Here is an 18,292-nt window from a genome sequence, read left to right on the forward strand (position 1 = left end):
TTGTCAGCTTTTACCTAAGCTAGATGCTGGAAATTAACTTTATATTTGGGGAGAGGGGTTTGAGAAGGATTTGAGAGGGTTCAAACCTCAGAGTGCTCACAGCTTACTACTGACTGTGCTCAGGCGACCCTATGCAGTGCCAGAGATTTAACCAGGGTTAGTTGTGTGGGAAGAAAGTACTTAAATCCCTCCTATCTTATCTCTCCAGCCCTCCATTCCATCACTCATTCCAAACTATTACTTTATTACACTGATTCCATTCCCTCTATAGCACTGATGCAACTGATCTAAGATCAGAGGAATCTTCTTGTCTGATTTCAATGAATTGCCAATTCAGACAACAAAATTGCACTCTAAGAAAACGTCAACTGAAATTATTCATGATGACTGATATAAACTTCTTCACAAAATTTAAGAAGACATGCCTTTATAATATCAAAAAAAAGAATTATAATAGCATTTTATACATTGGAAGTAAAATCTTAACTGATGAAAGTCCTTATCCAATCTTTAAAACCACATTCTCTTAGTATTTTTCAGTCTCAGAAAATAAAGCTGTCAAAGGTCTCCATCTGTGATTTCTTTTTTTTTTTGGGGGGGGATCACACCCGGTGATACACAGGGGTTACTCCTGGCTCTGCACTCAAGAATTACTCCTGGCAGTAATAGGATGCTGGGAATCAAGGCCAGGTCAATCAGGTGCAAGGCAAACGCCCTACGCACTGTCCTATCAGTCCAGTCCTATCTATGATTTGAGATTAATTACAATTATACTGTAAAGACACCTCTTTAAGCTTAAAGCTCAGAAAGCTTCTTCTCTAATTTCCAGTGGGATGCAATAAAGTTTGCAGACAAAATCTAATTAAGCTGTAGTTCTCAAAATTTAATGTGTGAGAATCACAAAAAGTATCTAGTTCTGATCACATACACTTAAATAAAGACCAGGGGACTATACTGAAGAGTGGTGTGAAGGAACACTTTGGCAGTGCTCTGGGGGGAAAGGTGGTTAATTAAGAATTACACCTCAAAACCCCTAAGTCTCGAAGACAAATCAACCAACTGGATATGGGCACTGAATATACACTATCTTACATGGAACTGAAATTATTAAATTTTTATTTCCAAAACGCACAAGTTTAAACTGACCACACATTTTTATGTAAAGGTACCATCCACTATAACTTACTGAGGGCACCATCTTGTGGTTAAATAAAGTTACACATTTAAAAAACACTTTAAAGTCACCCTTTAAAATTTTTGGCTGCTAATAGATTTTAACAAACCAGATTTAAAAAATAACTTTAGAAGTTTAAAACTCATGTTTAAGAGAGATCTTGCATATACTGTGGCTGAATTTTAAAAAAAGCTTTTAAAGTTTCTAAATAAAAATGCATATACTTAAGTTAAAAAATATGTCAAGAGTATTCATGAAAGATTTGATCAGTGGTTTCCATATATACATACTACAATAATATAACATGGAAGATAACAAAATTTTATTAGACATAAATTCCTTTATTTACTTATTTATTTGCTTTTTGGGTCACACCAGGCGATGCACAGGGGTTACTCCTGGCTCTGCCATCAGGAAATCACTCCTGGCGGTGCTCAGGAGACCATATGTGATGCTGGGAATCGAACCTGGGTCGGCCGCTTGCAAGGCAGACGCCCTACCTGCTGTGCTATTGCTCCAGCCCCATAAATTCCTTTAATATAGTAAGCAGACAGGCTAAGCTACAATATTCTTTCTGTACACGAACAGTATATCTCACAAATTTCAGAAACATTAAGATAAGATGATGAGACTTTTTAAAATCAAGACCAAAAATTGGGAATAATGGTGGTGGAAAGGTGCAATGTGGTAGGATTGGTGTTGGAATACTGAATGTGACAAAAAAAAAATTATAAAAGGCAATATTAAAAAAAAAAGTTTTTAAGGGCTGAAGAAACAGTACAGTAGGTAAGATACTGCCTTTCAAGGTGCCAACTCATACTTAACCCCAGCATTACATATGGTGCTGTGGAATATTGTGAGAACTGATCCCTGAAAATAGCCTGGTGCAGTCCAAATTTTTAAGTGTTAGGGTTTCTGGGGATCACAGTAGTAGTATAGTGGGTAGGACACTTGCCATGTATGCCGCTTACCTGGGTTTGATACCCAGCATCCTATGTGGTCTCCGAAACCTCACCAGGAATCATATTTAAGACCATTTATCCAAAGAAAATAAACAGCACGCACGCACGCACGCACACACACACACACACACACACACACACATCCTGTAAGATATCACTAAATTTAGTTTATAGGGCAGGGGCTATAGTTCCAAGGGTTGGAGTGTGTGCAATGAGAGACCTAGTTTCTATTTCCCAGCAGAGCACAAATCTCTACCAGGGAAAGATTCATGGGTGTGGTTGAAAAAAAAACAAAACAAAAGCCTAAGAGATACTGTGAGAGCACACAAAATGACTCATCTCTGCATATAAGCTTCAAATGATTAAACTCACCCAAATTATTAGTTCAGGAATAAGATTAGTTATCCACCTGGACTAATCTTAGTATTTATGACAGAAATCAGTCTTACCCTCAAGTCTCCAGTACCCGGAAAGTATTCCCCATACTTATGGAAAGATACAGTCATCACACGATCTGTTGTATAAAAAGCTTCTTCAACACCATCACCATGATGGATATCAATATCAATATATAAGACTCTCTGATGATACCTGAAAATAAAGTTATACATGGATTCAGGAATCTATGTCTGAGCTCTTGTTTAAATTCTGCCTCCAGAAACTAAAATTTAAAATGTTAGAATACAAGCTTCTAAGTTTAAAAGAGTGCTTAATAGCAATTTTAGATCACTGCATATACTTCTCATTCTTAGTTCTATTAAGAATATGGCAAATTTCCTGTACTTAACAGTGGTTTCGAATGAATCCATAAAAGATTCACCATTACTTTTAACCTATCTTTAGTCAACATCGAAAAACGAAAGTCATAATGGGCCCAAGGCTCTATTCCCAACACTGCAAACCAATTGCGAAGCCCCCAAAGTCATAAATCTGTATTGCTTTAATTACAATACATTTCCATAAGAAGATATAACTACAAATTAACTTACTTTAGTAATTCAAGGATGGCAAGCACAATATCATTAACGTAACAGAATCCGGATGCTTCTGATTTCTTAGCATGATGTAATCCTCCAGCCCAGTTAACAGCCATATCAGTTTGTTGTCGGTTTAACTTCACTGCCCCAGCTATGAAACAAGACAGGAAAGACTTAAAATTTAAAAAGTGAGCCCGTGAATTACACAGACTGACACATGCTTTACATACTGAAGAGCTGCATTTTATTTCTAGCACTGCTGGAAGTGACTCCTTGAGCACAAACCTGGGTGTTTCCCAAAACCAAAAAATTAAGTTAAAAAATGTTTAAACATAGGACCAAAGCAATAGAATAGTGGGTAGGGCGCTTGCCTTGTATGCAGCTGACGCAGGTTCAATCCCAAGCACACCATATGGTTCTCTGAGATCACTAAGAATGATCCCTGAGCTCAGAGTTAGGAATAACTGCTGAGTACTGTGAGTTATAGCTAGCCCAAAAAACAAAAACAATAAAATAATTTTAACTAGGTAAGAGTCCTAAAGAAGAGTTTGCTGTAAATAGGCAAAATATAATTATAAATATTAAGGATCACTATCTAGATGACTTTCTCGAGAAAAATATTTTTCTATACCTACGATCTAATTAATAGTATATATAGTCTCAGTAATAATGGAACAAGAAGAGAGGAAAGAAACCAAAAAGTGAAAACACAAAATATTCTTAGGGGGACTGGACTCCCTACAGCAGGTAGGGAGTTTGCCTTGCACGCAGCCGAACCGAGTTCGATTCCCAGCATCACATGTGGTTCCCTGAGCACCTCCAGGACTAATTCCTGAGTACATGAGCCAGGAGTAACCCCTGTACTTCACTGGGTGTGACCCAAAAAGAAAACAAACAAACAAACAAAAATATTCTAAGGGGTTGGGGCTGGAGAGATAATACAGTGGGGAGGGCGCTTGCCTTGTAATCAGCCTCCCCAGGTTTGATCATATGGTCACCTGAGCACTGCCAAGGGTAATTCCACAGTACAGAGCCAGGAGTCACCCCAGAGCATTGCTGCTGGATGTTACCCTCCCCACCACCACCCGAAAAGAAAAAAGAAAACAATGTTTTAAGAGCTAGGAACTTATTTCTTTTTTCAACAGATTAATCCTGAGAATGTTTCTTAATGATAGAGTACATATATCACATGTATGAGTCCTGAGTTTGATGCCCATAACTTCCCCTCCCTCAAAAGTTATGTTCAAAGTGATGTGTTAAACATAAAACATAAGCAGTTTTAAAGACAATCACACAAAACTGGGGGAGGGGGGCAGAAAAAAAGTACCTTCTGTTATTAAAATCCACCTCCATGAATTTTTTCTGCTTCTTTACTGATAAATAATCCAATGAATACAGAGCAAAGTTTGAACAAACTTTCCAAACCTGATTGGATCAGGATACTTACCAACTGAGCCACCGGTTGAGAGCTGACAAAACTCAAAGAGTCCATCAAATACTGGACAATCCTCTCCAACATTAACTGCAAAAAAAAAAAAGGGGGGGGGTCTTGTTGATTTCAACTAATTCTGTTAATTCATGGAAGCTTTCCTTACAAAAATAATTTCATTCCAATGCTTTTTGTTTGATGTAGTCATAGACGCTGGCTTGAAATTTAAAAATACGATCATTTTATCCAGAGTAATTAAAGCTATATGTGAAATGCCACCACCAATTCTTGTCAGGATTTATGGACTATATTAGTAATCAAGAACTTCTTATGAAAGAGCTTTGCTTTTATTACTTTTTTAAAAAAACATAATTTTCTATTTCTTCTCAAATATATGAAAATAATATTTTAATTAAGTGTTGTATACTTTTATAATCTTTTTTAACTTTTTTGTTGTTGTTTTTCGGCCATACCCAGTGTTACTCAGCGATAGCACAGCAGGTAGGGCGTTTGCCTTGCACTAGGCTGCCCTGGCCGGCCCGGGTTTGATTCCTCCGCCCCTCTCAGGGAGCGTGGCAAACTACTCAGAGTATCTTGCCCGCATGGCAAAGCCTGGCAAGCTACCCATGACATATTCGATATGCCAAACACAGTAACAAGTCTCACAATGGAGACGTTACTGAATCCGCTCGAGCAAATCGATGAACAACAGGAGGACAGTGACAGTGACAGTGACTCAATGGTACTCAGAGCTAAATCCCAGCAGTGCTCTGGGAATCCTATAGAAAGTGGGTATTGAACCAGAGTCAGGTCATGCCAAGCGAGCACCTAATCCACTGAACTATCTCTCTGGCCCCTACTTACATTCCCTAACAATACACAGATTATCTATAACTGAAATGTATTTTATTATTAACAAGACAGATCTGGCTGATTAATAAGCCTGTGGTTAACTTTGATATTGAGAGATAGTAAGAGTCAATTCGATGCATGTTCGCCAAGATATAGAAAAGACACTTAAGGTATAGAAAACAATATAGAGATATCTGACAGGTCACATAACATACCTGATGTTTTTCCCCACCTCCCAAATTATAACTTCTTTATGAATAACTGTCATTATTTATGTTTTTTGCATACAACATATTAGTATCATTATGAATATATTTTAGTTTTACTGCTCAGATCTTAATCTTAATACGGCTCGTAATTATATAAAATTTGAATCAGTCCTGTTAATCCATTTGTCCTACAAATATTGAAGTCTTCTGAGTCTTAGAATCTCCACAGAACAAAAATACGTCTTTGAATATTACTAGTTTTCAACAAGAGAACAGCAGAAGTTCACAGGCATGAAAAGGCTGAAAATGATTAATATTATAGCGCTTTTTCATATCAAAGTATAGAAATATGTATGTGATTTTGTGAGTTCTGTGAATGAGTGTCTAATAACTGAACTTTGGTTAATAAAATTTAATCGCAGATTTTCAATAAAAGTATCAATAGAAACACTCATAAGAATGAAGACCAGAGCTGTAAAAAAACCACTTCCAATCATTTCAGATGACATTCTGCATTCTACCTTTAAGCAACCAATTGCTAGCAGTAAAATTATAAATAAGAGCACTACATAGAGAATCAAACTTCAAAAGCATCACAAAGAGAGGCAGATTATATATTTGCATGCAAACTAATGCATACAAATAAAAAAATGACTAACAGTAGGTTTTAATCTTTTTTTTTTTTAAGCAGAAGAATACAGGTATATTATTATCCCGAACTAGTATGAGACCAAAGAGAGCAGAACATGCAAACTGCTCTTTGGCAGGCCTGTACATGGAAGTTTTTTTTAAGTGTAGTCTTAGTATTGTCCCATTACCTTCTCAAAAACAAAATGAAAATACTGTATCAGATCAGGAATAAAACCTAGATTTGGATAAATCAATTTAATAAGTTTCTAAAAATACTCATCAATACTTAATACTAATGTATAAACTTTTAGAATAAAGACGTACATCTTTGCATCTGCTTACTATACTCAGACATGTTATCTGGTCTTATTGAACGTAGAAATTTGATGTATTCATCACTGTGGTATTTTGTCATTTCTTCAGCAGTGGCTTTATGGGGTCTCTGTGAAGAAAAATAAGTATCTGAACTGTGAAATCACAATTGGTTTATCAGAGTAATCAAATGCCAAGCATACAATTAATTCCCTAACAGTCCTCTCCAAAGAGCTTAGACTTGCCCAAACCAAATAGGCAAATTTCAAAAAAAATTCAAACTTATACATATGTTTTAGGAAGCAATAATCAACCCAAAGTCAATTTGTATTCCATTATTTTAAAGACACAGATTTCTTTGATAGTGGTGTTAGTAGTGGAACAACTTTCTATACCAAAATCACAGACAGCACTACTGCAAATCATGCTGTATCAATAACAAAACCTTTTTTAAAGCATTAGATTAACAGCAACTAAGAACTACTCCTTTGTTTTAGCAGAAATAGGTGAACCCTTAGTCAAATCCATATTCAAATTCCACTCATTTTTCATCATTTAGTTTCTGTCCTACAGCGATTTCACCAAATAATACTCTGCTCATCTCATCCATTTGTCTATCATAACAATCCTCATTCCAAAAATTTGTTTCACATATGATAAGCAAATCCCACAAGCTTTCTGTGTAAAAAAACCTTACTCTTTTTTATATATGTCTATATCAAAAAGGAAATAACTCACATTTAATACAACCCCATTTACTGTTGTTTCCACAGCTAAGAGTTGCTGCACTTATATTTATCTATACATACACCCATCTTTATCTACAAAAACATACAAGGCAGTTGTAGTTTATATGTACTCTGCTGGTACAATACAGTGTTCCCATGAAGCAACAGTTTATTTGTAGGCTTAATTTTCCACATAGTTCTTGTTTTAACATCACCTGGCCAACTCTTCAGTAGCACTGAGAACATATTAACTACTTTTAAAACAATATGCTAACTTAAAACTTAAAAGTTTTTCTCCAGAAATTAAGTATTAGGGGTAAGTGAAACTTTGTTTTATGTTTTTGGCTCACACACAACTGTAGCTGTGCTCAGGGGAGTATTTATAGAGCCAGGGATCTTAACAGGGTTAACTGCATGTAGGAAAAACATCTCAACCCTTTGTTTTCTCTCCAACCCAAGAAAACTTTATAAAAGGTTGAAGAGGTGAAAAAGGTAAAAAACAAGTCCCATGTTTTCTTTAAATAAAAAAACCATTTTCTTTCAGACCTTTTCATCTGCTAAATGTCTTTCAAAGAAGTTTCAAGATAGTAAAAAAAAAAGAAAATTGGTGTTAAATATACTTTTATCCAAAAGAATACTCACATATATTTCCATTTTTCTATATAAGCCATAATTTAGCAGCAAGTTATGAGTCATGCGAATTCTATGTGGTTTCATGGGATGACCCTGTCCATAGTAGTAATTTCCAATGTCACCTAAAATAGAAAGGAGACAAATGGATAACACAGACAAGAGAATCTTCATGAAATACAGAATACTGCAAGTTCACCATGAAAAAGCACTGAACATTCAAAATAAGATCTGAAATCCTTAATAATTATGTATTGCATAATTTAAAATAGAAAACTGACTTACATACTTTTCAATATGCTAATTAAATATTAATATTAAATAGGTATTACTATTCTGGGGGACGGAGAGATAGTACAGCGAGTGGGTAAGGGCACTTGCTTTGCATGCAGGCAACCTGGATTCAGTCCTGGCACCCTGGATGGTCCACAAGTTCTGCCAGGTGGGTAAGGGCACTTGCTTTGCATGCAGGCAACCTGGATTCAGTCCTGGCACCCTGGATGGTCCACAAGTTCTGCCAGGAGTTATCCTGAGCACAGAGCCAGGAATAACCCCTGAGCATCACCAGGCCCAGCCCAAGAATAAAAACCAAAACAAATAAAAATAGCATTTTGAACCATTCGTGACTTGAAAGTTACAGTTCCTAGTTTTTTAATGACATCTTTTACACAGTGACTTGAAATTCATGCAACAGATTTTTAAACAGGGGCCAGAGGGATAGTACAGCAGATTGGGCATTTGACTTTAATGCAGCTGGCCTGGGTTAGATGTCAGGCATCCCATATGTCCCCAAGCACCACCAGGAGTAATTCCTGAGTGCAGGACCAGAAGTATTCCCTGAGCATGAACAGGTATGACCAAAAAAATTTTAAAACAAAACCAAAATACTATTTTAATATACCAAAATCTAATGAAATGAGTATTTAGCGCAAACCTGTAGTGTTTCTATAATAAAAAGTGACATTAAAAAAGAAAACTGAGGGCTAGGTAGACAGTACAGTGGGTAAGATGCTTGCCTTCCAAGAGGTTTACCTAGGTTCGATCCTCAGTATCTCATGAGCACTGCAGGAGTAATTCCTGAGTGCAGAGCCAGGAGTAACCCAGAAAGAAAGGTGGAGAGGCAGCGTCAGTGAATAGAGAGGGGGAGAAGAAGAAAGGGTGAGAGGGAGAGGGGGAGGGAGGAAGGGAATGAGGGAAGGAAGGAAAAAGGGAGGAGACGCGATCAGGGATCAGCAGAGTACTTGCAAGTAGGTGTGGGACCCTAGTTCAATCTCTGGCACCACCAAAAACAAAACCCCAAAAAATATGTATTAAGAAAGCATCCTAAATTGATACTATTTTTAAAAACATAATTTAATGGACACTTTTTTTTTGCTTTATGGGTCACACCCAGCAATGCTCAGGGGTCACTCCTGGCTCTACACTCAGGAATTACTCCTGGCGGTGCTTGGGGGACCATATGGTGCTTGGGGGACCATATGGGATGCCGGGGATGGAACCCAGGCCGGCCGCATGCAAGGCAAACGCCCTAGCCGCTGTCTATTGCTCCAGCCCCAATTTACTGGACACTTTTAAGAACTGTATTAAATTAGAAATTTCTAGTCTTTGGATAATCCTTTTATTTTCCACCATCAAGATCAATTTAACTTTTAAAAATTCTGCTTACATACACATTTTTTGGGATGGGTCACACGTAGTGATGCTCAGGGGTTACTCCTACTCCTACTCAGGAATCACTCCTGGTAGTGCTCAAGGGACCATATGGGATGCCAAACCCAGGTTGGCTGCATGCAAGGCAAAAAAAAGCCCTCCCTGCTGGATTATGGCTCTGGCCCCCACATACCACACGTTTAAAACTCTGTTTAAGCTAGAAAACTTTTTTCCTATATATTTGATAATCACCCAAGATGAATATTCATTTCTTGCCACACAAACACCACCATTTGACTTTGTTGGTGTTACACTTCCTACTTTACTCATTTTCAACAAGTTCTCTTTTGAAAACAATTTGTATACACAGTCATTTAAAGGGAAAGTCATCTCAGTGGAGAAGCCAACAACAAAGTTTAGACAAAACACAAGGAGGAAAGCAGAGCTATGTGGCTATAGCTAGCTACTACCAAGCTCAGTAACAGGTGGCAGTACAGTTTCTTCAAAGAACTCAATGAATTTTTAGACATACAAAGTTCACTAGAGTTACACAGCATCATTTTCAAGATAAGGAAAATAACTGCTATCACTGACAAAGGACAGCATGAGTGTGAGAGTAAAGAAGCTCTAGTCTTCACATAGTTTCTTCCACTATTTAAGAATTACCGAGATGAACTGTCTTTTTTATTTTGGAGTGGGATAGCAGCATTTAACATATTATCAACTACATATTAGGAAGTACTAAGTATTTCTTAGATTACTTATTAATCTTAACAACCCCATGATACAGATATTAAAGAAAATAAAGATATGAAACTCCTTATTCATCAAAGTAACGCACTCTGAAATTCTCAATTTTGTTCAATATATATATAGCTTTCAATATTGTTTTGGCTACAATTTAGGGGCCCAGTCCCACCAAAATAATGCAAACTTAACAGTCTATTCTGTATTGCATCACCCTGCCTAAAACTGTAGTTCCAATCTACCAAGAAGTTTCAATAGATTTAATCTGAAACTTCCTTTTAAAAAAAAGTATCCACTTCTTTTTAAAATAAAAACTGTATGATTACTTGATACCATATTTTTAAATATTTCAAGCAGAAAGGGATGGACCACACCTGGTGGTGTTCAGAGGCTACTTGATTCCTGATGCTGTGCTCAAGAGTGATACCTGGTGTGGCTCAAGGGACCATAAATGACAAACGTCATACCTCTTGCACCGTCTTCTCCAGCAAGTCCAGTTCTATCGATGATGACACGAATTGTTTTGTTTTGTGTTATTGGGGGGCAGGAGGCATACCCGGCAGTGCTCAGGAGTTATTCCTGGCAGGTTATTCCTGACTCTGTACTCAGAAATTCCTTCTGGAGGTGCTCAGGGGGCCATATGCAATGCCAGGAATCAAACCGGGGTAAGCAGCATGATCCCTCTCTACCCACTGTACTATATCCCGGCTCTAGGACCCTGGGACAAAAGCAGCCCTGAGCCTCTTCCTCTTTGTCCCCAACGCTGTGCTGGTCTTCTTCCTCTCCCAGCTAGTACCCCCCCAGGCACACACCAGGTTGCCGTGGAGGCGTGGCCTCTTTAGGGGTGGGCGTGGCCTAATTTCGGGCCAGCTGCTGCTCAGGCAGCCGCAGATAGTTTGCTCATACCAAGAAATTTCCTGTGACATCTCAGTTCTCATACCTACACACCAACATGAAGAAACAACGCAAATCCCCACCACGCGGGGACGAAGATGAAAAGAATCCAGAAGCCTCTGAAGGGGCTACTCACCTAAAGGACCTCTCTGAGAAAGAATTCAGATATGAAGTCGTGAAGATGTTCAATGAACCCACTGTACTATCCCAACTGTACTCCCCACCCCCAGCAAACATTAAATTTTATATAAACAAGCATTTGATTACTGCTTTCAGTCTTTTATCAGACCATCTATTACAATGTTTTTCTTATTAACACTTATCTCCACTTAAACAAGTTTTAATGTTCTCCAAGACAGGCCCCACCTGGCCCACGTCTTTCTACTGGCTTCCTACCTGGTTAGCACTGCACTGCACTGTCCCCCCATTGTTCATCGATCATTGTTCATCGATCTGCTAGAGCAGGTCCAGTAATGTCTCCATTGTGAGACTTGTTGTTTCTGTTTTTGGCATATTGAATACATCATGGGGAGCTTGCCAGGCTTTGCCATGCGGGCATGATACTCTCAGTAGTTTGCTACCGAGTAGGGCTCTCAGAGAGGGACGGAGAAATTGAACCCTGGCCAGGTCGGCCTCGTGCATGGTAAACACCCTACTGCTCTTGCAGTTTGCAAGGTTTTTTCCAGAAATTCTTAAGGGTTATTAACACATTTTCTTCCTTCTGAGTTCCCTTTGTCTTTGAGAACTCAACAAAGGTCCTGTTACTCTTTTACAGTTATTTATTTCCTTATTAGGCTGGAGGATAGCACAGCCAGTAGGACATTTGCCTTGCACATGGCCAACCCGCATTCGATTCCTCTGCTCCTCTTGGAGAGCCTGGCAAGCTACTGAGAGTATCTTGCCCACATGGCAAAGCCTGGCAAGCTCCCCATGGCATATTCGATATGCCAAACACAGTAACAATGTCTCACAATTTGTTGTGAGACGTTACTGGTGCCCGCTGGAGCAAATTGATGAACAATGGGAGGACAGACAGACAGGACAGATTAGGCTGTTAAATAGTCTTTCGTCTACCTGGCATAGAGTAGGGACTTTAATAAAGCCATGTGACATTTCTGAACCTAAATTTCCTAAGTAAAATACAAGCTAGGTGCTATAGAAAGAGAACTAGAATTTATTAACCAGTACAAACATCTTTATACTTGAAATTTTAAGTGTGATCTCATCCATGTTTTAGTTGTCATTCCCTAAGAGAGTATTAGGCATTCATTCCTCTGAAATGTTTCCTTTAAGGATTTCTCAACAGAAGCATTTCAAATTTTTGTTTAAGGAAGTATTTAATGATACTATTTTTGTAGCACACACACGATTTTTTTAAGTAGTGAAAATAATTCAACCCTTGAGCTATCAACGACAGTAGCAATCTTGTAATACCAATCTTTAGATATTAGGTGCTCATCTCTCCTTGAACATAATCCTAGCTAATATAGAAAAGGGAGCTGAAACAATAGTATAGTGGGTTAGGCATTTGCCCTTCATGTGGCTGGCCCAGATTCGATCTCCAGCATCCCATGTGGTTCCCCAAGCACCACCAGGACTGTTTCCTGAGTGCAGAGTCAAGAGTAACCCCTGAGCATTGCCAGGTGTGGCCCCAAAAGATAAAAAAAGAAAATGCATAGAAAAGGCAGTAAATGATGGATTTTGAGCCAAACAAGGATAAAATCCATTTACATGTCTAATTCAGAGTCGTTATGAAAATTAGGGAGAATGTTATATGATCACTTATCACTGATTTGATCGATAAGTTTAAAAACATAATTTTTAAAAAAATGGCAATATAAACAGAAGGTAGAAAGATTACCCCCAAAAAGCATATCATATGTTCTAGTATAAAAAAAAAAAACAGAGTTTTACATATATATAAGAAAGGGAGAAAGGTAACAATGGGATTTAAGGTAACAGGACAAAGCCTCTGATACAGTGGGTAAAACTGTAAAGAAGTCATTGATAACACCAAGAGAATGAAATCCAAATAATGAGAAAAATGCTGTCTTATTTTGGAAATAGGACTCTAATATAAGTAAACAACAATGTTCAATTTATAAACTGTGCTTTAATTTGTAGAGCACTCATTTACACCCAAAGAAATGATTCCCTGCTTTATAAATAAGATTTCAAGTACAACTAAGAACCTAAGCAGTTTAAGTCCTATCTAGCAAAAGACTGCCAATCAGAAATTTTTAAACTTAGGTGTATACTAGGAAACAGGATCTTATTAACATATAGAAGGAATGAAAAGTGCTTTTCTCTGAACACGTGTCTCCATTTTGTTGTTCCCTATCAGAGTGAGAAAAATAGAGCACACATTAATATACCAAGTATGGACACAACCACATATATCATAACCATCAACCAGAAATTAAATATCTTAAAAGCTTAATTCAAAACAAAATATACCTAACATCTTTAGATGAAAGATTAAAAATATGAGTTTTGTAAGCAGGACCTAACAGTTTGGTGTGCTAATTTACTCTAAAATAGACAATAACATTTAAAAAGTCAGAAGACCACTTGCAAGCCAAGTGCCCAAACCTTTGCATCATCTCTCTGTCTCTTTGAAGTCAGAAAGGATTCTCAGTGAAAACTGCATTTTATAGATTATTGGTACAGTGCATACAAGAAGATATAAGATTCTACACACAAGATGATCAAGATTTTGAAGTATGTTTTGGGAAGTGCTGAAGGCAGAAGTCAAAAGTTAAAAAAGAACTACTCCTATTTCCACAAGGTTTAAGGATACCTCAATCTACTGATACCTGTAAATTAATTCACTTGGAACCAGAATTCCAGTGACTCCAGTAAAGGGTGTAATACTAAAGACTACAAAGTACATGAAGAAAAATACTTGAGACATTTCTTTCATTAGAGATATGTCTTGGATAGAATGTGTCTAATGATTTACAAGTCAATTTCCCTGATTAGAGAATTTGCTACTCCTTCCTTCCCCTGTACCTTTACCTTTTTTTGGGGGGGGGGTCACACTTGCAATGCACAGGGGTTACTCCTGGCTCTGCACTCAGGAATTACTCCTGGCGGTGCTCAGGGGACCCTACGGGATGCTGGGAATCGAACCCAGGTCGGCGGCGTGTGCAAGGCAAACACCCTACATGCTGTGCTATTGTTCCAGCCCCTCCCTGTACCCTTCTTTTACCAAGTAAAAACCGTCTAATTGCTGATATCCACAAATTTTCATTTTGAGGGAGTCTCCCAACCAGTTCTCTGAGGGTCTGGGGCCACGTCCTACAATACTTGCCAAACAACAGGGCCACACAGTCAAAGGTTACTTGGGCCCAACAACTTTTTTGGTCACATCCTGCAGCGCTCAGGGTTTGAAGTAGGCCAGACTCTGGCAAGACAAAGGCCCTACTGCTGTACTACTGCTCTGACTCCAGGCCCAACAGTTTTAGGGGTCCCCAGCACCACACCCCTCAGTGTTCTTGTAGGTCAAGCAGGGGCCCAAGATTCAACTTGGATCCTGTGCAAGGCAAGGCCCCTAAATTCTGACTTAAATAAATAAAAATTTATGCAGAAGCTACTTTGCTTGAACCCTCACAAAGTAAAAAGAAGAAAAATTACTATTGCTACCTTATAATAAACTGACAAAAGAGGGTCTTTTGGAAAATGAAACTAGGTTTTTGGAATTGTAAAGTTTAGCAAAGTAATATCGACTTACTTATAATTTGCTGGAGTGATAGCACAGCGGTAGGGAGTTTGCCTTGCACGCAGTCAACATGGCCGACCCGAGTTCGATTCCTCCGCCCCTCTCGGAGAGCCTGGCAAGCTACCGAGAGTATCTTGCTCTCACGGCAGAACCTGGCAAGCTCCCCGTGACGAATTCGATATGCCAAACACAGTAACAACAAAGTCTCCAATGGAGACATTACTGGGCCCGCTCGAGCAAATCGATGATCAATGGGAGGGCCTTTACCTTTACCTTTTACTTATAATTAACATTACTACCTACCTAGCATAATCTACAAAAGTACATTTCCCCCTAAATAACCCAAAGATTTTTTTAAATACAAGCTACTGAAAATTTCAGTCTGAAAAGAAATCATAGAATAATCAAATATTTGCGAACATTTAGTTATATAACTAGTTGCTAAAGTAGCTAGCTGAGTGTCTACAATAAAGTTTCAGCTCACAGCTAAAACTTTTCCACTCTGCCTATCAAGTCTTCAGCTTGCCTTTAGGAACAATGTCTGGATGCCATCCTGTCAACTAAGGCCCATCATAAATGGGCCTGCAAACATACCACCACCACTTAAATATCTCCTGGTGGCCCAGTTCAGGTCTGGTGAAAAAAAGAAAAGTACTTTATCTCTTAGCCTACCAGAGTGTCAAAGCAAGCGCTGCAGAGAAAGCTGCAGCACCAGGTTGTCCAACCTTTGAAAAAACTTTCTCCTTTAGCCCAAGCACTGACAAACCTCTAAACCTTAAACAATATCCTTTAATATATATATATATATATATATATATATATAAGCTGACACAAGGCTATTTACTGGAAAGGTTTTTGCCAGTGACCCCAAAATATGCCACAAACTCCGAAATTAGAAACTTTTAAGAAAGTGAATCCATGTCAAAGTTACAACGTACTCCATTTCCTTCTCTCTACCCTTCAAAAATGGCATACTCTCCAAATCACTCTGCATGATACATAAATGTGGCCCTCTTAAAAAAATATTTTTAAAATACAATTGCTAGGGGGCTGGAGCAATAGCACAGCGGGTAGGGCATTTGCCTTGCACGCAGCCAACCCGGGTTCGATTCCCAGCATCCCATATGGTCCCCTGAGCCTGGGGTGATTCCTGAGTGCAGAGCCAGGTGTAACCCCTGTGTGTGCATCGCCAGGTGTGACCCAAAAAGCAAAAAAAAAAAAAAAGATTGCTAATACTAGCTACCAAACGTTCATTTCAATTTCTCATAAGATAATAATTTTCACAAATGACACAAGCAGCTAGTCATTTTTATATAACAGATTCAATGATTACCATAAAGATACACCGCATGACCATTTTCAGATTAAACTCGTATTTACCTGACTTTATGCTCAAAAATCTTTTTCCCCATCTCTAAGGTTTTGTGATTTTACAATTACAACTAAGGAAACCAACCTCAAACATTTGTATGACTATGCGCAAAATGGGAACTTGCATGTCCTTAAGACTAGCTCCTTGGTGATATTTTAAGAATTCCTTCTTTGGTGTGTTAACCAAGTAGAAACTCTAGCGAAGTTAAACGTTTTTGCAGCAATCTACGAAACAGGCCACTAGTCCATTTGTCACCACTGACAGTGGCACCGAAAACTGAATTTCATGAAAAAATCTCCAAAAAAAAAAAAAAAAGCCAACGAGAGAAGCACCAAAACGAGCTGCTCCGCCTCTCGCAAATTCACTGTACCTTGCTTGAGCTCACTGGATGATGGGACTACTTCTGCACTAATCCTCAAAGTTTTCCCACTCCAGCGTGGAGTAAACCTGGAGTTTCTGCGGCCGTGCACCCCCCCCAAACCTGGATGCACTTCCAGACCGAGCAAACCGCAACAAAGAAGTGGGTGGCAACCACCTCTCACCGAGGCAAGCCAGGACACATCGAGTTCCACCCGAGCACGCTCGCACCCGCAGCTCCCGCGCCTCCCCAGTGCCGATTCCCCTTCGGAAACGGGGAGGGGGGGGGAGAGGGAAGTAACAACCGCTCACAACACCCCCCCCCCCCCCACACACACACACCGAGCCCCTCCGGGACCCCGTGCCTGGTCACTGAATCCGAGGAAAGTGACGGCTTACGAAACCCGGCTAACAAAGGCGAGGGCTGCACCCCCGCTGCACAATCCGGGGACAGCGTGCCCCACGGGCCTGGACCTGGGATTCCCCCCCTCCCCCCGCTCTGCAGCCCCGATCCAGGTGGAGGGGGTCCGTGGTGAGCCTGGCCGCGGGGGAAAAAGCACCAGCTCGGGCCGCGGGAGCCCCCAGGGGCAGGGAGGGGACCGAGCCGGGATGGAAGGAAGGGAAGGGGCCAAAGGGGTGGAGCTCCCGCGGTCGCGGGGCTTTGTGTGTGCAACCGAGCTGGCTCGGCGTTGGGCCCCGGGAGGCCCGAGCCGGGCGCACCCCCCTACCACTCACTCTCCGCGCCCACGGGGGGCGGGGCGGGAACTCGAGAGCGCGCGCGACCCCGTGGCCACAGACCCCGCGTCCGGCTAGGCCGGGGCAGCGGCGGCGGCGGCTGGTCGCGCGGCCCGAAGAGCGCGGGTTGCAGGGGGAAAGGCCAGGCGGACCTCCCCGCTGCGGCCCGCGCAGAGTCGGCGGGGAGCTCTCCCCCGCCCCCCACCACCGACCCCCTGCAAGCGTCGGGTGGGGAACGGGTTAAGAAGCGGCCAAACGTCAGTCCCTCCTCCTTCCCCACCCCTCAGCCCCGGCGCCCACTCGCGACGGCGGCCTGGCTCCCACGGCTGCCCGCCCGGCCTCCCGCCCGCCCGGGCTCTCACCATCATAGTAGTAGCAGACTTTCTTCTTGCCGCCTCCCTGACTGTACGCCATGGGCTCCCCGGCCACCGCCGCCTCCCGGCTTGGGCTATTCCGGCTACTGCCGCCGCGGTTCAGCGGGGAGATTAAAAAAAAAAAAAGTGGGGGGGGCGCTGGAGCAGAGGTGGAGGGGTCAGTCCCGCGGGGAAGAAAAGCAGGCGCCGGAGCAGGGAGGGGGGGAAAGGGGGCAGCGGGAGGGCTCGGAACCGCCCGGCCGAGGGGCCGAGAGCGCAGAGCGGGGGGTGGCAGCGGCGCCAACTCGCGACACTGGGGAGGGGGAGGGGGCGGCCAAACCACCTCCGGAGGCCGAGGGGAGATGGGACGGAGCCACTGCAGCCGCCACGGGGGGAGGGGAGGTACAACTCGAGGAATACGCTTTCAGGAATCTTGACAAAAGAGGTTTAAAAAATAAAAACGGACTCTGATAGAACGACGTCAATCCTAGTAGTAAACAGGAAAAAAGGGAGGCAAGCTCTTTATAAGTGGGAAAAGCGTGGAGCCTGGTGGACCTCTC

The 18,292-nt window shown here is 40.9% G+C and overlaps 1 protein-coding gene across 1 annotated transcript in view; it reads right to left on the reverse strand.

Moving 5' to 3' along the window:
- The window catches only part of HDAC2 (histone deacetylase 2), a 29,866-nt gene extending 11,803 nt beyond the window's left edge, over positions 1-18,063 (reverse strand). The window contains exons 1-6 of the mRNA XM_056125082.1: positions 17,742-18,063; positions 7,916-8,028; positions 6,558-6,675; positions 4,561-4,635; positions 3,126-3,264; positions 2,586-2,727 (exon numbers count right to left, since the gene is read on the reverse strand). Of these exons, the coding sequence (XP_055981057.1) occupies positions 2,586-2,727; positions 3,126-3,264; positions 4,561-4,635; positions 6,558-6,675; positions 7,916-8,028; positions 17,742-17,793 (639 nt within the window). The 5' untranslated portion in view covers positions 17,794-18,063. The remainder of the gene's footprint in view (positions 1-2,585; positions 2,728-3,125; positions 3,265-4,560; positions 4,636-6,557; positions 6,676-7,915; positions 8,029-17,741) is intronic.
- Between the last annotated feature and the right edge of the window lie 229 nt (positions 18,064-18,292).

The sequence above is a fragment of the Sorex fumeus genome, unplaced genomic scaffold (assembly GCF_029834395.1).
Source record: "Sorex fumeus unplaced genomic scaffold, SorFum_2.1 ptg000054l, whole genome shotgun sequence".
NCBI classification, from domain to species: Eukaryota; Metazoa; Chordata; class Mammalia; order Eulipotyphla; family Soricidae; genus Sorex; species Sorex fumeus.